Raw genomic sequence first — 25,809 nt, forward strand, 5'->3', positions numbered from 1 at the left:
CTCAAAAACACTCAAGAATATTATTACAGTTTGACCTGTTGCCATGGCAACAATATTTCAAATATCAAAAATCCTGTCATAGGTCTACATCTGCTGTGTATTGACATTACACTGATGAAGTTTGAAGCAAATCAGGTAAAAATAAGAGGGTGATCTCAAAGCATTTTAAAAGTGATACACTTCTTGCTGCCATTTGGTGGCGCTATAACTTTGACTCACAATAGTTACATCCATGTGATCAGACTACTACAACCAACACACTCCTGAAGTTTCATAAACATCAATCAATGTATGTAGAAGTTATAACACATTTCCTGTTTCCCTTTTCTCGCCATAAATTCGTTGCCTCGCCACGGACAAACCGTTTGAGATATCCAAAATCCGTTTGCAATTAAACAACTTCAATGTGTTCGCAACAAGTTAAAAAAGCTTGGTGTAAATTGGATAAACCCTGTAGGAGTAGTAGTATAAAATTCATAGCCTGTTTTTTCAAAAAATTAACATTCAAACCAAAATAGCTGACTTCCTGTTGGTCGGAGCTAATGAATGTAAATTAGAAAATTGTCCGGCTTGATGAGAATAATATGTGTACCGAGTTTGGTGACTGTAGGAAAAACTAACCCCCACTTTTGTCAAAAGGTGGCGCTACTGAGCCCCTCCACCACGCCCATTTCTATGGCTTTGTCCATGTCTACTGGTTGACAATATTGATGTGTGTGTCGAGTTTCATGCAATTTGAAGCATGTTAAGAGCCTCAAAAACACTCAAGAATATTATTACAGTTTGACCTGTTGCCATGGCAACAATATTTCAAATATCAAAAATCCTGTCATAGGTCTACATCTGCTGTGTATTGACATTACACTGATGAAGTTTGAAGCAAATCAGGTAAAAATAAGAGGGTGATCTCAAAACATTTCAAAAAGTGATACACTTCCTGCTGCCAGTTGGTGGCGCTATAACTTTGACTCACAATAGTCACATCCATGTGATCAGACTCCTATAACGAACACACTCGTGAAGTTTCATAAAGATCAATATATGTATTAAGACGTTATAACACATTTCCTGTTTCCTTTTTCTCGCCATAAATTCGTTGCCTCGCCACGGCCAAACCGTTCGAGATATCAAAAATCCCCTGGCAATTTTTAATCATCAGTGTCTTGACTTCATGCTGACCGAGTTTGGTGGCGATCGGATTAATCGTCTAGGAGGAGTATATCAAATTCCAGAGCATGCGTTTTTCAAACAACCCTTAATAGCTGACTTCCTGTTGGCGTGGCGATTAACTTAGAGCGCGAAAGTTGTTCGGCCCGATGAGGTCTATATGTGTACCGAGTTTCATACTAATACGTGCAAGCATGTTTAATATATGGACCAAATTTTCAGACTTTTTTCAAGGGGGCGCTGTCGAGCCCCCCTGCCACGCCCGGGTACCAGCCTCTCCGGCGTCCTAATGGCCGCGGATTCCAATGTGTGTGCCAATTTTCAAGAGTTTTTGAGCATGTTAAGGCCCCCAAAAAGCCCCGGAAGACGGAAAAAAAAAAAAAAAAAAAAAAAAAAAAAAATAATAATAATAATCCTTAGAAGAACAAGAGGGCCCTGCGCGCTTAATTCGCTTGGGCCCTAATAATCCTTAGAAGAACAAGAGGGCCCTGCGCGAATTTTCGCTTGGGCCCTAAAAAAACAAGCCCATCATTTTTGGAGTGGAGGGAGTATGGGAAAATGCCTTTTAGCATTCCAGGCGGTCTTATTTGCAGATGCACAATCAATGCTTAGCTAAAGATAACATGCTACTGTTCTACTCCTTCACTCACTCCCACAACCTCTGACTGCATCTGACAACCTACAATCATGCTCTTAAAGCCAACAGGCTGCGTCCTGCACCAGATCTAGCTTTGCTAAATTTAGTCTTTAAATTATATGTGCTTTTGTGTGTAAAACATATGATATATATGTACCAACCATCCCTTCATAGTTTCTCTGACACTGCACCTGTTTAAATGGGATTGTAAAGACATGCATAAAGCATCATTTGTGCTCATCCTTTGACATCCACTTTATTCCACTAGAGCAAAACACAAGAGACAGAAAGACAAATTAGTGGAATTGTCCCCTTCTCTTGAATTTTAAATACCACTTGCCACGAACTGGCAAAAGTCTTATAATAATGCTCATACATCCTTAACTTTTAATATGAAATAGGTCAATGCAGGGGTCAATGCATTCTTCAAATCATTTGATTGGTCTTTTTTTCTCCTCATTGCTCTTAAACAGTCAGGACTAAAAAGAGATGTTGAATTTCTGCATCTGCCTGAAATCTGATATTTTACCCTTGCTGACTATTATTCAAAAACCATAGGACAATGACATTTTGTACTAACGTTAGTGCTGAACTGTGCAAACTGGTGAAAGCTGATCAGGTGTAAACATGAGTGGATGAGTGACAGTAATTAATGAGCAAGGGCTCCTTGTGAAATTCTGAGATTTAGAATGTTTCACTGACAGAATTTATAGGAATATATACAATACAGAATATATAGGATTATATTATATATACTCACTGTAAATTATTGTGTAAATATAAAATATTTATTGTTAGTATTTGTTTATTATTTTTCATTTATTGTATTGTTTTCATTATTATTTTTTTTTAAATTCAGTATTTATATAGAATGTTAGACTGTATAGGCCTACAACTCTACGTACTTTAACACTAATATATTATCAACAATGTTCCAAAATGTTCCTGTCACAGCTCTGGAATCATTCACATTTAGTTTCGTTTTCATGGGCTTTCAGTTTTGTTTTCATCAGTCACATGTGTTCCCACCAGACATCAGTAATCATGGACACTCATTAGATCATCACAACTGTTCGTCATCTTCTCATTATCACTGTGTATTTAAGGGTGCGTTCACACTTGTAGTTCGGTTCATTTGGTTCATTTGGTCTGGACCAAATAAGAAAAAAAATAATTTAGTCCTGGTCCGGTTAGCGTACAGATTGGCAATTTTATCACCGAACCAAAAGATACCGAACCTAAAGGCACAGGGATACATTCACAACGTGATTGGTCAGATTTTATGACGTATTGCCTATTTTGAGTCAGAACTTACCGAACATCCAAAACAATGATGTTTGTTGAGGTAAATGCGCTCGTTGTGTGTGCGTAGCCTGCACTCGTGAACTCGATAAAATGTGTAAAGTAGTCAAAACACCGGTGGGAATCCATCCGTCACACACACAAAGGATCTGTTGCGTGGAGACGCGCGTCTGATGCCTGTGATGAGCAAACTCGCGACTATGATGAGAAAAACTGACATGCGTGAGGATTCTGTCCTTTTTAGGGTCTCATCTTCCTGTTTTTGGTTCGGTTACATGTCTTTGGTCTGTGTTGTGTTCATATATCATTCGAACCGCACCAGAGTTCGTTTAGAAGCGGACCGAGACCCATCTTTTCAGCGGTCTCGGTCCACTTGTTTGGTGCACACCAGGGTTCGGATGGCAGCGTTCACATATGTTCAAATGAACCGCACTAACCAAGCAACTGCACCAGGGTTCGTTTTAATCGAACCAAACACGACAAGTGTGAACGCACCCTAAGTTCCTCACTGCCAATTTAGCAATTTTGTCACTAGATTTAGCTACTTTCCCGCCCATTTTGAGAATTTTTTCAAAAGCCTAGGGACAAATCTAGCAACTTCTTGGACAAACCTTATCTAGATTCCCTGACTCGCCCAGTGGACTCGCCAGTATGACACCATCTAGTGACATTTAGTGATTATTTTTAGTAGGGTGACCATATGCGCCATTCTCCCATTCTCCCACTCTAAATAATTATTTAGAGTCCTGTCCAGGATTTCTAAGTTGCATAAAATGTCCCAGTTTTGGTTTTGTTTTCATATTTGCAGAAGGTAACGACTGAAAAATAATTTGACTAATAGCATGCACTATACATAATCGACCGATCATGGCTTGCAAGAAGGCTGGATCTACAGAGAAAGGTCAAAGCATTGCAAATACGACAACATTTTAATGCATTGCATGAAGAATGTCAATAAGAACAGTGGCTTGCACAGACCTCCGTGTAGAAATCGCGTTCCTAAATCGCGTTCCGGGGGCACATCGATATGACCACTTTCACAATTAAAGAGGCAAGGGCTCAAGCCATTTTAGGCAATTTAGAAATCCTGGACAGAACGCGTCCTGGGAGATTGGCGCATATGGTCACTCTAGTTTTACCTACTTTCAGCTGAGAGCAATTGGCAACACTGTTCCTCACCTACTCTCTTTGTTTGTCAGTCGCTGTTTGTGTGTGCATGTGACACACGCTGTTACTTTGTCTTCATCCTTGTGGATTATTTGAGTTTGTTTTCATTAAAGAACCCTTTTGTTTATTGAAACCATTTTGAACTCTCCTTCATCTTCATCATCTTCATCTGGTAACAGAACAACCGACCCAAAGGATGGAATTTGCAGCAAAGTAATTGTGATTGCACAGGAGGGCGTTGATTTTTTTTTTTTTTACTTTTACCGAAAACTTTGTCATCTTACCATCACCGGACCCTTTGGATGACAAGACCCTGAAGTCATTGTCCTGGATCTATGTGATCTATCTACCACTATGGACTGTAATTTGGGTATTTCTTTGGAACCCTCATCGCTGTTTCTAGACAGCACAAATAATTTTTTTGACTCTGATTTGTCTGTTTGTTCAGATTTTTCATTGCTGTTTTTAGACAGCACTATAGACTATACTCTACATTCGAGAGCAGAATATGGTCTACCTTGAGTCTCCATCTGCCTCCGTCACTGCCTTACTCATCTCCTGTGATGCCATGCTGTGACGTCAAGCCGCAAGTCGGGCAACCTCCATCAGCGCCTAAGCAAGTGGATCTTGTGGCTCCGCCTCCGGCCTCTGATCACCTCGCTCCATCTCGGCTCAGCCTTGGCTCTTCCCACCTTCGGCTCCACCAGACACTCTCTGCCTTTCGACTCTATGTGGTTCCCTAATCCCACTGGCTGGTCAGTCGGCAGTCAACCTTCACCACGGACTTGCAGACCTTCCACTACGCTCAGTTTCTCCACCCCTATGGCTGCAGTGGGCTCCTCTTTCCCTTTGGGTTCGCCTCGGTCCTCCACCACACGGGGATCCCCTCAGTCCTCGGGCACTGTGGCTTCTCCTCAGAGGCTCGTCGCCAGGGCATCGCCTAGGTCTCCTGTGCCAGCGATGTCGCTCTGTTTGATCGGCTCTCCATCTGTGCCCTGGGATCCATAGGCTCCGCCTTCGTCGGTCATCCCCCAGTTGATGTCAGCCTCCACGCCACCATGTTTTTTTCCATAATAATACTACCATAATAATAGCTACAATTCTGCTTGGACTATTCAATTTATTATTGCTTATTCACTATTTTTTGTTACATTTATAATATTTTATTAATTAAATAATGAATTTTAATTATTTATTAATTATAATATTTTAATAATTAGATTATAAATATTTATAATTATAATTATTTAAAGTCATAGGCCTATATCAAATTCTACATAAATATTATGTTAAATTGTATAAAGGCTTAGTACTCTAAATAGTTTGACACTGATATTGTTTGAAAAAACAATGAATGTTCATTCTTTACTACCATAATAATAGCTACAATTCTGTTAAGGGCATTCAGTTTACTTTTTACATTTATTGTATTTTATTCATTTTTATATTCATATAGAATTTTATATAATATAGACAATAAAATTAAATGTTCTAAAAAAAATTTTTCATTCTAAAAATGCAAGATGTTTATTTTTCTTATCTCCTATAATAGCTACAATTCTGTTTGGGGTATTGAATTTATCATTGCTTATTTATTTACCTTTTTTGCACATCCGTTTCCTGCAAGTGACTGACTATATAATATTTAATGTACATTATGCAGTAAGCAGTACTCTAGCATTCCATTCCAAACACAACCCCAGTTTACCTTATTTTAGAAGAAGCTCAAAGGGAACACAAACAGGGCAGGTTTTGGAATCAACACATTTGAGCTGGTTGGCAAAGTATGGCAAGCAAGTACTGTTGTCTTATACTTCCCTCTAGTTTCTGTTTCCATCAATCAGCTAACAAAACATAATGTTCATTGATAGTTCTACAGGGCGATTTAATCAGCTTATGTCGTCTGTTAGAGTGGAAGCGGATTTGACGACTATTTCATTAAATCCCTCTAATCTCTTTACAAGTGGATCATTGATGTGAATTTAGAAAGCTCTCTGAGAAGAGAAAATGAACTACCCGTGCCAGACACACAGAGATGAATTATCCCAACTGATGAGTCAGATTTTACAGGACCATTTCCACAGGGCAAAACAACTGGCTTGATTTCAGACAACTCAACCTTGATGTATATCCAATCTGACCTGAAGTTTTGACTCTGTTTGTCTCTTGAGTCTTAAAGCTGTAACTTTAGCCTATGACTCAGTGTGTTCAACAACCTCAAGATGTTCCATCTTTCAAGGAAGGGGTTACTGGGAATTGCTAAATCCAAGACCGTTTTCTTTAAACCCTTGAATTATGTTAAAATTATGTGTACAATCATTATATTATGTTTCAAATGGACCCTATTTGGAAACAATGCAATTTACCAAAAATCACTAAACCTTTAACGTTAATACTTCTCACAGATTAACAAAAAGTTTAACATGAGAACATTTGATTTGTATAACTGTGCTTCACAAGAGGACATTTAACCATTACATTTTTCAGTTAAATTTGCAGGCAGGCCTAGTCATACAATTTCAATAAAATCATCCTAGGCTAACCTATATTTCCAACAATTCAAAAATTTGTTACTGGTCAAATTGACCTGGAACATAATATACAGTAAGGGCTAATCTAAGGGGGAATACCATATTGTTGAGCTAACCACTTGCATGGATTGGGATTCTGTTAAAGATCAAACACTTTCCCAATTTCCTGTGAAAAACGCAAATAATTATCTGACCAAAAAGCTTAAGATATTTAATATATTTAATATTAGATATGTAGATATGCTCTTAGCTAATCAAAACCGGTCATGGCTATTAACTATCGTCCTGTGAAACTCACAGGATTAACTTTAAACCAACCCTTTAGGAGCAGCAAATTCATTCTACGCCAGTTCAAATCCCCCTGAGAGTGGGTTGGGCAGAACCATTTGCACTAAATGCCACAAAATGCTTGATTTTATGTATTCCTTAAAGCTATTTAACTTATACCTTCACTGTATGCTGTCTGAAAACATCCTGGGGATGTTATGTATAGCCTAAAATTTTAAAAACATATAAAACTACAGGAAATCTCTCAGCCCACCCATAAAGATGATGAGAAAAGCATTCACATTCTCCCTGTCTTAGCATGATCTGAGCATCTCGATGAGATTTTAGCAAGCCCTCAATTGTTAAATGGTTAAAAATGGCAAAACACAACTATGCAATATCCTATCCTGATCCAAACTTCATCCATAAACATATCGGATGAGAAAGTTCTTCTGTAAATAATTCAATTGTTTTGAAACGGCTGTTGAGTCAAAGGGTACATGATATGAATACATGCGTGCGTAAAAACCCTAGCACAAATCAATCCCAGCTGAGCCCTAAACATCCTCTCAAAAACTCTTGTGTTCTGCCAGAAAGAGCAGGAATCTTCGACTGGTTCTTCCTGTTTTGCAGCAACCGTAAATCAGATTCCATTGAGTTGGTGTTGCCAAAGTCACAGTCACCCTGGCGTAGGTCAAACTGACTGTTTATACATTTCTGAATTTGTCTCCATGAATATTGACAGACAGGGACTGTTTATGCCAAGCCTTGGCTTTTAGCATTATTTGTTTTACAACTTAAATTGCAAGGCAGGCAGCTCCCATCACTCTGATGCAGTAGATGTAAATGCCAGGACACAATTCCCGAAATAATCCCTATTATATACAGAAATCCATCAAGATATTTCAAAAAACATGTCTCTAAATCATCCATTTATCACTTTTTCCACATAGTTTTTGAACATGTCTTTGCAATAAGGAGTCTGACCCAATTTTGGTGTCTTGCCCCATCATGGAAAAAGGCAATAAGACTGCTTTCTTGGAAGACAAGACCAAACCCTTTCAAATATGTGCTGAAACAACCCAGGATGAATGACAACTGCATGGCTGCCAGAATTCATCTACTAAATACCCTGAAGAATGCCAAGACTCCTTGTATGTCTTTGAACTGGCATCGATCAGCTTTGAGTCCAAAACTGCCAACATGAATGTTTGCGGACTAGTTTTGTGGTATGCATTAACCACTGGAAAAGTATGTACATAAAACAAATTCAATGACAAATCCAGCTGTTGTTTACCCATTAAATATTTACCCTCATTTGTATGAGCGATTGAATGCCAGCAGTGAGACATTGAAGGCCTCTCTTTCTTTGCTCTGATGAGTCAGGAAGATGTGTCTGAGCAAGACTTCTGCATCGTGGACTTCAACCAAAAACAAGCTTAAAAACTGACCCAGTTTTTAGAAAATGTGACCTCAAAGTCAGATTTCCACTAATGGTGCCTGTTTAGAGCAAACTGTGAAGAACATGAGGCAAGTTAAGACAGTGCCAGGATAGCATGTTGGCATTGCAACTGAGCAAAGATCATCTTCAAATTATTGTTTCAGTGCATTGACATGAATTCCTTGTTGTTGAGACAGGAATTTTGCCAGCAGGGCTTCCCAAATTATCTTTAAGGGGAATTCCAGACAGAAAAATCTGTCCGAAATTAGGTTGGATCCAGCCAACTAATGTAGACTCATTTTTTAGGCTGTGCATGTAAATGTGCAGTGGCCTCAAAAAAGTATTTGGACACTTTAAATGTCCAAATGTTGTTGTATTATATATCAAGTGACTGATGTCTGCAAACTATGCTAGAACTTCAGAATTAAAGGGTTAGTTCACCCAAAAATGAAAATTCTGTCATTTACTACTTACCCTCATGCCGTTCCACACCCGTAAGACCTTTGACGAGAATATTTTTGGAGCACCAAAAAAAAAAAAAAAAAAATTATCGACTTATTTAGTAATGGCCGATTTCAAAACACTGCTTCATGAAGCATCGGAGCATAATTTTTATTTTTGGGTGAACTAACCCTTTAACTTTCGTTTTCTGCATCATTTTTGCAATGACTTTTAAATAATAGTGATTTTTTTTTTGGATGCATATAGTCAGTTCATACATCAAACTTACATTGTATGAAATATTTTTCTTGAAAAATTAGCATACGTTGTTTGTTTAAAATGAATACATCTTTGATACATCATGTACTTAATGCAATCATGTTCAGATTTCTAAGTGTCACTGCAAATATGTTTTTTTTTTTTTTTTATGATTAAATCACATCACACTCAAATGTAACCAGACCTACTTAACCCTCTCTGAGCAGGATTTGAATGGTCGACTCCGGCATGGGAGGCGGGCACACTAAGAAGGATGCTAAAGACTGGAGTCACTAGTGCAGTTCTTGAGGCCAGGGGAGTGAGGTTTACTCGCCACAACTCTTATTAGCTTGCCTCCTTTACAATCACCCCCCTAAACCTCACTCCAGTCTGAGTCACGGCACCAAATATAACCAGCCCTACTCAAACTGCTCAGAGCAGGATTTGAACCGCCGTCTCCGGCATGAGAGGGGGTGCGCTAACAAGGACGCTAAAGACAAACGCCAGTCACTAGCGTGCCTCTTCAGGCCAGGGGAGTGAGGTTTACACACACGGCTCTTACGAACTTGCCTCCTTTACACTCACCCCCCTAAACACTCCCATCCGGGTCACGGCACCAAATTTAACTGGTCCTACTCAACCCGCTCAAAGTGGGATTCAAACTGGTGTCTCGCTAACAATGACGGGCGCGCTAACAATGATGCCAAAGAAAATTGCCAGTCACTAGCGTGCCTCTTAAAGGCCAGGGGAGGGAGGTTTCATCTCTTACTAGCTTGCCTCTTTTACACTCACACCCTAAATCTCACTCCTATCCAGGTCATGAAACCAAATGTAACCTGTCCTACTCAACCCGCTCCGAGCGGGATTCGAATTCGGCATCTCTGGCATGGGAGGCGGGCGTGCAAACAAGGACGCTAAAGACATGTGTCAGTCACTAGCGTGTCTTGTGATGCCAGAGGAGGAAGGTTTACTCACACAGCTCTTACGAGCTTTCCTCCTTTACACTCACCCCCCTAAACCGCACTCCTATCTGGGTCATGGCACCAAATGTAACCAGTCCTACTCATCCAGCTCCGAGCGAGATTTGAACTGGCGTCTCCAGCATGGGAGGTGAGAGCGCTAACAAGGACGCTAAAGACAAGCGTCAGTCACTAGCGTGCCTCTTGAGGCCAGATGAGGGAGGTTTACTTGCACGGCTCTTACTAGCTTGCCTCCTTTAAACTCACCCCTAAACTTCATTCCCATCCGGGTCACAGCAGCCTGTCATCAAACATCCCATCAGTGTTAAACACAACTGCAGAAGGTTGTACATCTCAGCTGCCGTTTTGGGACTCCTTAATGACAGGGGCTTTCCTGAGACTGTAGTAAATTAAAAAGCACAGAGTACTGTCAGGCTTGTTCTTCTGTTTATGTAGTCTTCTAATAACATGAAGCTACTAATAGCGAACATAACCCACATCAATGAACGCATCCCACAAACTCAAAAATCTGAAGAAAAAAACAACATCAACAAAAAAATAAATAAACAAAGGGCCCAGATAAAAGAGACAAGATTGAACATAGCCTTCTGCTGTGGTCACCCATACATGGTACAAAGAAGAAATGAGTGTCTTGTAGCTCAGGGTTTTACTCTAACATAAATACAAAATGTTGTCATTTGATAATTTAATATACTAAAAATTATTTTTTTAGTACTTCTTAAGATAATCTTATGAATATGTAAGTGTACTCAACTGTGCTATTTTGAGACACCATGAAATATGAACTAAAATGTGCTTTTAATATACTTTCCCTGTATTTAAAAATGTATTTAGGTACCACTTTTTACCACTATTTTTTTTTTTTTTTTAAAAACAGAGATACTAAAATGTGAGTATTTAATATGATACATCAGGCTTTTGAGGAATGTTTATTTATACATCTCTCAGTCAGCATTGCTTTATGCCCCCACAATAAAAGCGACAAAGCTTTGATCATAAAATTAAAAATCTTACTAATACATATAGTATTGGGAGATAATTTATATGATTTATATGAATTTTATATAAGTAGCTGTTATAAAAAATACTCATTGTAACAATATATCAGAATTGCATCTTACTTTTTGGCCATACAAATATCAGCAACTTACCAAAATAGTATACCATATTTTTGCTCAGTTTAAATTAGATTTTTCTGACTATTATTTCATATGTCGGGTTTTACAGGGTTTACAAGCCACGTGATATGAACTATCATTCATGTCCACAGCACAAATGTGGCATGTTTTGAACATAGTCGTGATTCTTGTGCAACCATGCACCTCTGATATTATAGAAATCTGTAAACCAGAACTTCCTAAATGTACATGACTTCACTAACATCCATCTAACAGATCTGTTTCATCTTTGAGACAACATTTTTGGCAGACAAAAGAACAGCTGTGGAAAAAGACAGCTGTGTGTACTCAGACCTAGAGTGGAAATACATACAGTACAGACACTTAGACCCTCCTGCCAATGTTTGCGTTGTGACCCAGATCTTATAAACATTAGACATACACATGTTTTTAAACACCCACACACATACACTAATCTTTTAGAAGTACCATGACCCAGATTTAAATGATCCAGTGTTAGTCATCCTTACCAGTAATTTCTCCTCACCCCTCTTACCCTGATGTGGCCTGTCGAGACCTGTCTATAACATTTATGAGATACAAACTGGAACTCAAAGAGTAACATGCTCTAACATGCTCCAATGGCATCTGTTTTCCTCTGCATCTCTGCAGGATATGCTTTTCTCATTGAAGGTTAGACCTGATTCGTACATACTGTATCTGTAGCAGGGCCGAAATTCTTGGGCCCGGAACAAAACCTACATCACAGACTCTCTAGCTTCACAAACCAGTCCAGTTGTCCCACCTTATGAGGCCCTGTGCTACAGCATGACATGGATGCACATATTATGTATGTGTGGCTGATATGATAATTATTTTCATGCTATGGCTGATAACTGATGTATAGTGATAAAAAAAAAAAAAAAAAAAAAAAATTCACTGTACTTTTGTAGTACTTTAATAATTTATTTTGAATATTTAAAGGTGCCGTAGAACTTGTTTTCAAAAAATTTTAGAAAAAAAATTTTTATTCATTTTTTTAACTGCCTATTTTGGGGCATCATTAAATATGCACCGATACAGGCTGCGGCCCCTTTAAATTCTTGTGCTCCCCGCCCCCAAGCTCACGACTGCCTTAAACATCATAAACAAAGTTCACACAGCTAATATAACCCTCAAATGGATCTTTACAAAGTGTTCGTCATGCAGCATGTCTAATCGTGTAAGTACAGTATTTATTTGGATGTTTACATTTGATTCTGAATGAGTTTGATATAAAGAATGAAGATGTGTTTATGAATTATACAGACTGCAAGTGTTTAATAATGAAAATAACAACGGCTCTTGTCTCCGTGAATACAGTAAGAAACGATGGTAACTTTAACCACATTTAACAGTACATTAGCAACATGCTAACGAAACATTTAGAAAGACAATTTACAAATATCACTAAAAATATCATGTTATGTCATCATTATTGCTCCATCTGCCATTTTTCACAATTGTACCTAGTCTGTTGATTCAGCTGTGCACAGATCCAGACGTTAATACTGGCTGCCCTTGTCTAATGCCTTGAACATGGGCTGGCATATGCAAATATTGAGGGCGTACATATTAATGATCCCGACTGTTACGTAACAGTCGGTTTATGATGAGATTCGCCTGTTCTTCTGAGATATTTTAAATAAATCAAATTTACATAACAAGGAGGAAACAATGATGTTTGAGACTCACTGTATGTCATTTCCATGTACTGAACTCTTGTTATTCAACTATGCCAAGCTAAATTCAATTTTCCATTCTACAGCACCTTTAATGCAAGACACGATGTGTGAATAGGGTAATAGGTAAAAATTTGAACAAACAGATATCATCAAACTTTCCCCAGATTATTAAGACAATTGTTTTGCATTAAAGTTTTCTGAAATCTTATGTTTGAAAATCCAAATGAGGTATTATCTACTAATTTCCATAAATTTCCAGAAAAGAAGTCTGACCATTGGAAAAAGCCAGGTTAAAAAATCTTGTTTCATTTTGTTGTAATATTAGAGTATGAAAACAGGCATATACATATATATAATACAAAATTATCTGTGTCATGTTATGGACTCTTATTTTAAAATTCTGTTTTGTTTCCTTTAGTTCCTGTTTCCTCGCTTTATTTAGTTTCAGTTTCCTTGGTTACTGATTATGTCCTCATTTGTTCCTGTGGTTGCTTATGAATTTCACCTGTCTTTATTTTTATGTTCACCTTGTATGTGCACTCCCTGTTCAGTTCAGTTCCTTGTCGGTTCTCGTTTCTACTGTATAACTGTGAAAACATTGATTGCCAGAAAATTCCATCAATGGCTAGGAAAGAGTTAAGTAGAAATGACGTAAATTCCTACAGGTATGTGCACTTCCAGTGGACTACAAAAAAATGCACATACTCAGAATTAGTAACATATCTGTTGTTTTATAAATCAAAATTTTTAAACAACGCAAGTTTATAAGACAGTATGTAAAACTGCGAAAAAAGTATTTAATAGGTTACTCAATCATAAGATTAAACAACTACAAGCCAATTAGAATATTTAATTACACTCAAACAAATATTGATAAATCTCGATCAAAAGACTGAGTACAAGTATAGGCCAAATGTACTTTTCTGTCAGTATAAGTCAAATATAATCAATTGTACAAAGTACTTAGAAGTACATAAAAAGGTAGAATGAAAGTATACTTATAGCACACTTGAATAAACTTTTTTTTGTAAGGGTTATAATAAAGACTGTCTACTTTAATCTTCTTCTTTGTGTGCGTACTTACCACAGCTGAAAAAAAATAAATAAAAAAAAATAATAATAAATAAATAAATTAATTAATAAAAATGCTGATACCAATAAGAATACCAATAATGTGCATCACTCAGCAGTAGGTATTTTTAACTAATTAAACAAATTTTTCAACTAATTAACTGCTATTTTCAACTAATTAAACCCTATAGTTGCAATGCTGCTTCTGTGATGCTGCTGCACAATGCTTATTGATAAAGCCTGAATGAATACTGTTACATGTTAATATGAGCACATAGAAATAAACACATTGTTGGGTGCTGAAATGCAAATGTGAGATACCCGTCTGAACTATGTCCAACAAGCCTTATTTTAACCCTTAATTGCATACCTCATGTCTTTAGTAACCCAGGACGTCATTCACTACCATCCTCCTCATTCATTTTTAAATTTAGACATCAACCTTCTTAGTATTCCTAATTCAATTCATTATCAACATCATAACTTTTAAAATCATAAAATAATGCGTTTTCCCATTTTTTTTTTTTTGTAAAAAATAGAATCGCTAATGTGTAACAGTTTTTTTTTTTTTTTTTTTTTTTTTTTTCGCACAACAATAAGTTGATCTTTGATGACTGAATAAGTGCAATTCACCTTTATTCCACAAGGTGACAATGTGTGATACACAATGATGATGTGATGTTTCACTCATAGTTACAGCAGGCAGAAAACAAAAGAATAGGAAGTATCATCAGCAAAACTTGAAATGGTTCAGCGATTTACTGTAGAGCAAGTACTGAACTGTCATTTGATGGTGGATCTGGTGAAGAAGCTGTCAGTGATCAAAGTACTGATTTTGAAGATGTTGTACATTATAGTTTTGAGAATATGTTTGAAATCGCCAACATGAGCCAAATGCTACTGGGAAATGAGCTCTGACAAGGACAGTGATGATGGTAGAAAACATCTGCTCAAACTGAAGCCTTTCAAGCTCCAAAAGGTAACAAAATATGCTTTATTTTATTCTTCTGTAATTGATACTCTAATATCAGGAGAGTTTTATATTATAGCGATAGGTAGAGATCCATCCGTGTTAGATGTAGATAAAGACCTGAATATGTAATAATAATTGGCGAAACATTCATGCATGTAAGGGTTAAAACAAGGTCAACAAGTCTGTTTGGGGGAAGTGAAATGATGTTGACGCAATATTCTCTCTGGTTTGAGGAATTGGCTAATTTGGTAGGAGTAAAAAAACAAGAATCAGATTAGATCAAGAAACACAGAATGAATCCCAGAGAAAGGACAGGTGCAAGTGCAAAAACTACGGCAGATTTGGTTTTCCAGAGAAGGGATCCATTGAGAGACATTGCAAATAATCTGTAATGAGTTTGGAAATGACTTCCGTCCAAAAATAACCAGGAAAACAAGGTGGTCACCGTAACAACCATGCAGCATATTTAAAAACAGCTTGAATGTTTCCCATATCTGTTCTGTCAAATCATTTTAAATATGAAGAGGAATTCTGATATGGAATTCTCACTGGCGACAGAAACATGAACCAATCAACCAAGTCTGGCATGAAACTCAAGCTGAAAAGAAAATGAGACTGTTACCCAATATAAATTATTCACAGTATGGGAGTGACTAAGCAGAATCTGAGCCAGAGAGGAAGGGGGAGTTATGCATGAGAGTCCTGGGAGGAATGAGACAGAGACGTGGCACTGCTGTCTGCCAAAACAAGGGCCAGTAACTGTTACCAAACCATATCAAACCGTAACACCACTCATATTTTTAAGTAAGTTAAGTGTCACTTGCGGTCATTAGACACTTAAGTACACTTAAGTAGCCTTTAATTTGACTATGATTTTAATACACTTTTTTAATAATGTTACATTAGAAGTACAAGGTAACACTTTATTTCGATGGTCCACTTTAGACATTCTGCTAACTGGTATGGTATGGTATGGTATGGTTTGCAAATGGTTTGCAACTGGTTTAATATGGTATGGTTTGCAACTACATGTCAGTAACTCTCATTAGAGTATTAGTAGACTGTCTGCTTAATATCTGTTAACACTTTATTTTGATGGTCCCCCAACAGACTTTCTACTGACTATAAGTAACTTTGTAATTGCATATCAACTTATTCTACTAACCTGAACCCTAACACCTAACCCTAACCGAATAGGATACTAACAATCTAATGAGAGTTATTTGACATATACAAACCCGATTCCAAAAAAGCTGGGACACTGTACAAATTGCGAATAAAAAAGGAATGCAATAATTTAAAAATCTCATAAACTTATATTTTATTCACAATAGAATATAGATAATGTATCAAATGTTGAAAGTGAGACATTTTGAAATGTCATGCCAAATATTGGCTCATTTTGGATTTCATGAGAGCTACACATTCCAAAAAAGTTGGGACAGGTAGGTAAGAGGCTGGAAAAGTTAAATGTACATATAAGGAACAGCTGGAGGACCAATTTGCAACTTATTAGGTCAATTGGCAACATAATTGGGTATAAAAAGAGCCTCTCAGAGTGGCAGTGTCTCTCAGAAGTCAAGATGGGCAGAGGATCACCAATTCCCCTAATGCTGCGGCGAAAAATAGTGGAGCAATATCAGAAAGGAGTTTCTCAGAGAAAAATTGCAAAGAGTTTGAAGTTATAATCATCTACAGTGCATAATATCATCCAAAGATTCAGAGAATCTGGAACAATATCTGTGCGTAAGGGTCAAGGCCGGAAAACCATACTGGATGCCCGTGATCTTCAGGCCCTTAGATGGCACTGCATCACATACAGGAATGCTACTGTAATGGAAATCACAACATGGGCTCAGGAATACTTCCAAAAAAACATTGTCGGTGAACACAATCCACTGTGCCATTCGCCGTTGCCGGCTAAAACTCTATAGGTCAAAAAAGAAGCCATATCTAAATATAATCCAGAAGCACAGGCGTTTTCTCTGGGCCAAGGCTGATTTAAAATGGACTGTGGCGAAGTGGAAAACTGTTCTGTGGTCAGATGAATCAAAATTTGAAGTTCTTTTTGGAAAACTGGGACGCCATGTCATCCGGTCTAAAGAGGACAAGGACAACCCAAGTTGTAATCAGCGCTCAGTTCAGAAGCTTGCATCTCTGATGGTATGGGGTTGCATGAGTGCGTGTGGCATTGGCAGCTTACACATATGGAAAGGCACCATCAATGCTGAAAGGTATATCCAAGTTCTAGAACAACATATGCTCCCATCCAGACGTCGTCTCTTTCAGGGAAGACCTTGCATTTTCCAACATGACAATGCCAGACCACATACTGCATCAATTACAACATCATGGCTGCGTAGAAGAAGGATCCGGGTACTGAAATGGCCAGCCTGCAGTCCAGATATTTCACCCATAGAAAACATTTGGCGCATCATAAAGAGGAAGATGCGACAAAGAAGACCTAAGACAGTTGAGCAACTAGAAGCCTGTATTAGACAAGAATGGGACAACATTCCTATTCCTAAACTTGAGCAACTTGTCTCCTCAGTCCCCAGACATTTGCACACAGTGGTAAACATGGCCTTGTCCCGACTTTTTTGAGATGTGTTGATGCCATGAAATTTAAAATCAACTTATTTTTCCCTTAAAATGATACATTTTGTATGATACAGTTTAAAATGATACAGTTTAAACATTTGATATGTCATCTATGTTGTATTCTGAATAAAATATTGAAATTTGAAACTTCCACATCATTGCATTCTGTTTTTATTCACAATTTGTACAGTGTCCCAACTTTTTTGGAATCAGGTTTGTAGTTACTTATTGTTACTTATAGTTAGTTACTCATAGAAAATCAAAATAAAGCTATACTGAAACATGTACTTGATTGTAATTTTGCTTTTTGAAATTACCTTTAATATATTTTTGGAATTGCAACTTCATAATTACAATAGAATTGTAAGAATATTTTTGTTTACCATAAATGCTTGTCAGTACACTTTAATTATTTATCAAAGACAATAGAATTAATTATGAATTTAAACTAATACATTTTTACTTAATTGTAAATAACATGCAATTAAGTCTCTAAAAACATGATATTACATTCACTTCTATTAAAGTATATTATTTCCATTACTCCATATTATTTCCATTAAGGAGCTATTTCTACCTAATCTTACCCTTAAATTTAATTTTGTTGGTGTAACCTAATATATTTATGTCGTTTAAGTAATGTTACATAACACTTTTTATTTGAATAAAATAAATTAATTTAGATGTTACCAAATTAATCACAATTTTTAGGTTACCATTTTTGTGTACTCAGTGTACTTTTTTCTTAAATAAATCCTAAGTGTACTTCTTTTTCACGAGGTACACCTAGGAAGGCCACTTAGTTTACATGTCAGAGTCTATATTTTCTAGTGGAATGATGACACTTCAAGAATGTTCTTTATAAAAATACGTATTTGAAAGAAAATTTTGCATCTGCAATCTTTATTGTGTAGAAGTACTTTTTGTAAAAGCATTAAGGTGCTTGAGACTGCACTGTATTGTAAATATAGCATTGATGATGTTTTACATTAAAATTGTAATATAATATTTTCATAAATTATATTTTTTTAATTACCAACACATTTATTATATTTATCCTACCTATTCAAGGTTATATCTCTAAGGAGTGTAATGCATTATAACACATAATATACAACACAAAATTGATGTTGTTCATATGCTGTAATGCACTATGTCTTTGAAGGGATAACCATAAAAATAGTATTATATTCTAAAGCATAAAACTGATTATATTGTAAACATCTTTATGTGGCTTGTTTTGTAGTCTACTTATACAAGCTTTTAGTAACATATTTTCTTTTAATGACAAATATGCAAAAGCACATTTTTTATGTTACGTCCCCCAGCATAACGTCTTTATTGTGTTGTCAGTGTAATTTAATGTTATATGAGCCACTCTAATCAAATCCTTGTGCCTGGGGTCTAATGGGGTCTAAGTCAAAATGGTCTCTTCTTGTGTTTCCTGGCTCTGCCTGGGTGTGGAGCCAGGCTTGTTTAGTGGAACAGCTTATCTGGATCTGTCTCTTTTCCTGATACAGAAGTTCTTCTAAGCCAAGAAAAGCATAGCTCTGCCCACTTCTATGCTGGGCAAAAATGGCATGAGATAATACTGATGTAGGGGAAGCCTCTGGTATAAGGTATGATTTTTTTTTTTTTTTTTTTGAATTCATTGCTGAAGACCTTTCATCATGGAAACAATCTCAGATGCTAATTAAACAAGACTCGACATGTTATCCATATCTCGAAAGCAAATAACTGAGGCACTGTTCCAAAAGTAGTCCTCCGAGTCAGCGTTCTACCTGAAATGGAAACTCATAAGTGACTGATCTGGAGTGCTCTACATAGGCAGCAACTGTGTATGTCACACAAATATGGTGTGTTCAAGTCATGTTGGAAGGATTATATTTGTGATTTGAATGCACATGAATGAGAAAAATTAGAAAATTTGGTGAACGCAACAGATGCAGGATCTGTATTGATGGTAAATTTATATGAAATTTTATTTTTTTCCGTTTACAATAAAACTAGTTAAGTCGCATGTACAACATACATAGTATTGCACCGCTACGACATATATATAGTGATATATAGTGATTCAATGTACAGCACCTTCATGAATTGAGTAAAAACATAAAAAAGCATAAACATGCAAATTTTTCCCCATGATTTTGTAAGTAGAGTTAAAAAATTCTTACTGAATTTTTTGTAGAAAAGGTATATCACCATCTTTCGTACCAACCAACCAAGTAACCTGGCATTGTAATTATGACTTCCCAACTTGTAAACATGAACTTCCAAGGACAACAGTCATCTCACACAAAGCACATGGTAGAATAGCAATTGATTTCAGTGGAGTTTGGCTTTAGCTTGTTGCTAAGCTACTTATTGGGATATCTTTAAGATTGTAGCACACACAAATATTGGGTAAAACTATCAATTGTTTGTAATAGACTGAACTATTTTAAGCAATATTTTCAGTATTGAATTAATTTAAATTGACATTTTTTCTTGAATCATGCACCATCTGAGTGGATTTTTCCACTGAGCTTGTTACCATGCATTATGGAAATGTTTTCTCCATCTAATGCTGCCCTAGCATTTGGGCAAAAGAAGGTATCTTGCATTAAGTATCTTCCTTAGCACAGGAAGCAATGCTTTAAAATCCTACCTATTTAGGCAGCTCACTAGGTTTTGGAACAGACCAAGAGTCTTAATATATATGTGGTATCCAAAAGTCCTGAGCGTGACATACTATATGAGTAGGTATGGACAGGTACTCACCGGAGCGTCTATCTTGATGAGGGCAATATCTGCTTTCTCATCTACGTCTTTGATTTTGGCGTCATAGGTGGCGCCAGTCTTCAGCTCAACCTTCACCCGATGCTTGTTGGCTACCACGTGAGCATTGGTTACAATTAGACCATCTTCAGACACCACAAAACCAGAGCCGCTTGCCACCGCCACTTCCCGCTTGGAGAACACCATTCTAAAAAAAAGAAAATTGAAGAGGTTTTTGAAGATTACTTTTAATGAGAATCTCTCTGATAGTATGTATATTTTCCACAGAGAAACAGCAAAGAATGATGGTCAGTCAACATCCTTGATTTGACTATATTTTCCAGCTAGACCAAGGATGAATTTCCTCTGATAAATGATTTGTGGAAAACATGAGGGTTGTTCTCCAGATTTTTCACCACAGTGCATGATTGAATAGCCTAAAATTGAGGTTGGCTGTATTCTACAGTCTTATGTAATGATGAAGATGCATTATGTTTAAGAAAGAGATCCAATCTATTATGTCTACAATTAAGTGAAAAAAAAAAAAACAAAACAAAACAACACAACATCCAATCAGATACTTCTTACAATAATATGAAGAATAACTATGTTATTCAGTATATTGATGATTTAGCCATGAGGAAAATATTCCTGGAACAACATCCTTGTTAATTAATTTTAGGTCAACCCCCCAACCTACTCCACAAATAAGAGAGAAATAATTGGTTAATAAGAATGTTATTTCAGGACAAATTTAGATATAATCACACTTGGAAGAAGTCATCTGATATTGATGATAGAGGGCTATCAAAAGACAAAAATAAAGAGGGAGTATCTATTTTTCCCAGTGTTGAATCATAAAGGCAGAGAAAGATTAAGAAGAGCCACAAAATTGAAATTGCTCATGTTCAGTATTAAAAATAAAAGTTCCAAGAACCTTTCAAAGAAACAAAAATAACTATTTTTTCTTAGGGCGAAGAACATTTTAATAATCTAAAGAATCGTTTTCTACTATAAAGGATCTTTTGTTCAATGGAAAGTTTCTTCAATGATGAAAGGATCTTCATGGAGCCATAGATGCCAATGAATAACCTTTGTGTTAAAGCAGGGGTGTCCAAACTCTGTCCTAGGGGGCCACTGTCCTGCTGAGTTCAGCTCCAATTTGCCTCAACACACCTGTCTGGAAGTTTCTAGTATACTTAGTTGGACCTTGATTAGCTGGTTCAGGTGTGTTTAATTGGGGTTGGACCTGAACTCTGCAGGACAGTTGCCCTCCAAGAGCAGGATTGGACAGCCCTGTGTTAAAGGGTGTGTTCACACTTGGCAGGTTTCGTTAAATTAAAACAAACTCTGGTGCAATTGCTTTGTTAGTGCGGTTTAATTAAACAAGTGTCCAAACCCTGGTGGCCACCAAAGAAGTGGCTTCCAAACGATCTCTGGTGTGGTTTGACTGAAATGTAAATGCAACACAGACCAAAGACATCTAAACGAACCAAAAACACAACGTGATATCAGAAGATGCGACCCTTAAAAGGACAGAATGTTAGGCATTACCTATTTTTTCTCATCAAAGGAGCTACCTTGCCCATTACAGTTCAGTACAGGCATTGGAAAGGCCATCTTCTGGCAGCAGATCTTCATTTGTGTGTAATGGAGGATTTCCTGGTGTTGTTTTGACTTCTTTACACATTTTTATAATCACTTTGTGATTTCTTAGCTGGTAAAATACCATCATGCATGTACATACAAGTGCATTTAGCCCAGCACATAGCATTGTGTTGGATGTTCAGTAAGATCCATTGCAAAATATGCAACATAAAAGCTTTGTATCTTTAGGATTGGTGTTAAAAACTCTAAGCCAACCACAACTAAATGTATAATTTTCTTTTTGACCAAAAGCACCAAGAAAATCAACTGCAAGTTTGAACAGACCCAAACATAGTCCTGATAAAGATGTCTTCTAGAAGACATGAGATCATTCAAGATACATACTTGCGGAAGAGCTCAATGTGAACTACGGCCGGAGCGATCTTCTCCACCACATCAGCAATGAAGTTATATTTGTGCCGGAGACTATCTGGATTGTCCTCGTGGCCTGGAGAACACATGGCAAACAAAGAGTCAGATTATACCAGTATGGTACAGCAAATAAACTGTGTTAAATTTAACCCAATTATTTTTTTAATAGAATTGAAGATAATTCTAACTTTAATTCTAATCATTATTTATTCTATAAGACTGGATAATGGATTGGGCCTGTGGTGTCAGGAAGTTATACACCAAGGTCCTCAGTGCACGGAGCTTCAGGGCGTACCTGGGGCATGGGGCAGGGCCAAGTGCAAGTTAGGGGAAGCGGGCTTCCCTTGTTTACGATTGATGTCGCTTTCCCAGGGCAGAGTATGGGGTCCGTGGCCCATGCTTAAGTTTGCACCACCCTAAGGATGGCACTGTGGAGCTATAATGTGCCTACCAAAACCACACGCTTTTTTGACAATTCTCTATTTTTTCTTCTTCAAGAAGCTGTTTCATTTGGATACATATAACAGGGAAGAAAAGACTATCATGACTTCCATTTCATGCAATTTTCCATTTCAACACGACAGCGAATGGGAAAAAAGCAGATTTTGGTCATTCGAGTAGATAGGTTTATTAACATTTTTCACTTAATGATATATTGTCAAACATACAGGCATCCTGTAATACCAGAAACACCGTCTGGCATTTCTGGCAACCACAGCTGCCAGCTTTTCACTGTAAATTAATGGAATATGTTTTACGGTGTACAGTATTTACACAACAATTAAATAAATGGATGTGAAATATTGATTTGAATTGAAATGGTTTCTTTATATAAGAGGAAAGAGAGATTAGTGTGCTGTGAAAAACATAAAACTAGCACAGCTATGTAGGAATGTCTTGCTAGGAGACAACAGTCAGTGTCATTATACAAAAATATTTGACCACAGACCTCAACAGATCTCATACAGGAACTGGAAAGGGCTATTAAACCAGAATTATTCCATAAAACACCAGCAGACCTAAAACTGCTTATAAAAAAGCTAAACGAATTAGATGAATGTGATTTTTGGGGAAACAGAGGTTGACTTGTCTAGGCAATGATGCATCCTTAAAGTCACAGGAAGTCAGCAAGTGCTTATAAATCTTGGGTCTGAGTCAAAACATTTTCTAACTTTGCACATGTAACACTATCTTTTACCTTGTATAACCCTCCTTTCACAACATCTGCAGGCAAGCACATCTGCACTACCCCCTTGTCCATGTTAGGTAGCGTGCTATTTGTTTCTTCCCTAAGGGTCTATGTACAGCTCTATGTATCCACTGTTTGAAATACTCAGTGATAAATAGCACCTTGACCCAAAACACCAAAACTTTTATGACCTTTTTTTTTTTAATTTCTGGGAGATGCTTTACTATTTGGGATATAAAAGAGAGTAATTACTAATGCAACACAGATGGGTAAAACACCATTGCACGCTTGCCAAATCAAACACCGCCTACAACATTAGTGTGGAATTAACAAATCATATATACTCTGTTGTCTTGTCTGCTATTATGAATTATATCAGATGCTAACCACATGGGAAATGTATTTTCTTAATGATACTTGACAAACTCTGGGAGATTGAGTCTTTTAAGTTGAAAATTGGTTGTAAATAGGAATTACATTTTACTATTGTAGAAGCACGCTGCTAAAAAAAAAAAAAAAAAAAAAAAAATGTAGGCTTATATAACTGATTGCCATTCCCTGTAGCACATCCCATCATGACTCTGGAATCTTGATAATGGAATTGTTTTTCCTCCCTCATAATATGGCTCCACATCTGTAGAGGGTTCAGCACGTTTAAAGCGAGAGAACATTTTGTTTGTTATGTCATAGCTGGCAAAAAAATGTAACATTTATGCAACCCACATAAGAGTCATGTTTTATGTGAAAAGTACAAAATAATGATTCTATATGCTTCAGGGACATGGGGAAAAAGGTCAGGAAATGTCCGCATGGACATCTGCTCTTTGTAAGTGACACATTAACAAGCTGAAAAGAAAATATTGCAGCTTTCATAACATTTTATTAAAAGCCGGTAGTGGGCATTAGGAGTTCAAACTCTTTTTGGCTAATTTCACAAATTTGCTCTGTTCACAATCCTCTCCTGTGGCCTCATGGGATAGTAAAGTGTCCATCGTATGCAATGCATACTTCAGAATCCCAACAGAAGTATAGTAGGTCAACCGGGTACTTTTTTTTACCTGTTCTGTCACATAATGTTTTTCATCCACTATATTAGGGATGGGCGATATATCGAATGCTTTTGTCACGCGCATTTCGTCAGTAAAGCCGGTTCCCTGATTACCGCTAAATCGCCATCACCTGCTTTCAAATGGAGCGGCATTTAATAGACAGAGCCATAGTTCACTGACAAGCCACGCAATATCACGTTCAATATCGATAAGAATCGCCGGCTCCATTTGAAAGCAGGTGATGGCGATTTAGCCGTAATCAGGGAACCGGCTTTACTGACAAAATGCACGTGACAAAAGCATTCGATATATCGCCCAGCCCTACACTATATAGTAGGGAAGTATGCAATTTCGGATGCAGCCAATGCATCTTAGAATGTGAAAATCATTGCCTTTTAATGCTGTTTATGAAGATGGCTCACTGTCACTATCATTGAAATGTATTTTATGCTGTTATATGATGTCTTTCCTTGTGAAAAAAAAAAAGTACACTTCAGCATACTTTTAAAAAGAGTACTTATTATGGGGGAAAAAAAATAATTTAAAAGAACATGAATGTAAACTGAATGTTTTCGGACACTTAATTGCATGTTATTTACAGTTTCAAACAGTTGAACTTAAGAGTGTTTTTTAAGTACCCACTTAAGTAAGACTTATTTATGTAATTTCATAATTACCTCTATTTTGTCTTTGAAATATGGTTTAAAGTGTACTGTTGAGTGTACTGACAATCGTTTATGATAAACTAAAATAGGCAAGTGTCATGAGTGTAATGAGACTTATCATGTATTTAAATATATTTTTAATTACACATTTGAAATTGTTAAGTTGCAATTTAGTACATTTTAAAACTTTTTTAAAATGCCATATCAAATAACACATTACAGTTAAAATTATTATCATGTGTTATCATGTGCTTTAGTGTGACATATCAAAATAAGAACTTGTAATTTTAAATGCAGGCTACTTTTAAACGTTTCATTTGACATTATTACAAAGTGCACTTTAAGTGTACTTAAGTGTGTTAAAGGGATAGTTGACCCCAAAATGAAAATTCTGTCATCATTTACTCACCTTCAAGTTGTTCCAAACCTGTGTGAATTTCTTTCTTCTT

At 36.9% G+C, this 25,809-nt stretch overlaps 1 protein-coding gene across 1 annotated transcript in view; it reads right to left on the reverse strand.

Annotated features, from left to right (window-relative positions):
• Positions 1-25,809, reverse strand: part of htra1b (HtrA serine peptidase 1b) — a 71,779-nt gene that overhangs the window by 37,577 nt on the left and 8,393 nt on the right. Inside the window, exons 2-3 of the mRNA XM_067368914.1 lie at positions 22,431-22,533; positions 20,442-20,646 (exon numbers count right to left, since the gene is read on the reverse strand). Coding sequence (XP_067225015.1) covers positions 20,442-20,646; positions 22,431-22,533 — 308 coding nt within the window. The remainder of the gene's footprint in view (positions 1-20,441; positions 20,647-22,430; positions 22,534-25,809) is intronic.

This window comes from Chanodichthys erythropterus, chromosome 19, assembly GCF_024489055.1.
Source record: "Chanodichthys erythropterus isolate Z2021 chromosome 19, ASM2448905v1, whole genome shotgun sequence".
Taxonomy (NCBI): domain Eukaryota; kingdom Metazoa; phylum Chordata; class Actinopteri; order Cypriniformes; family Xenocyprididae; genus Chanodichthys; species Chanodichthys erythropterus.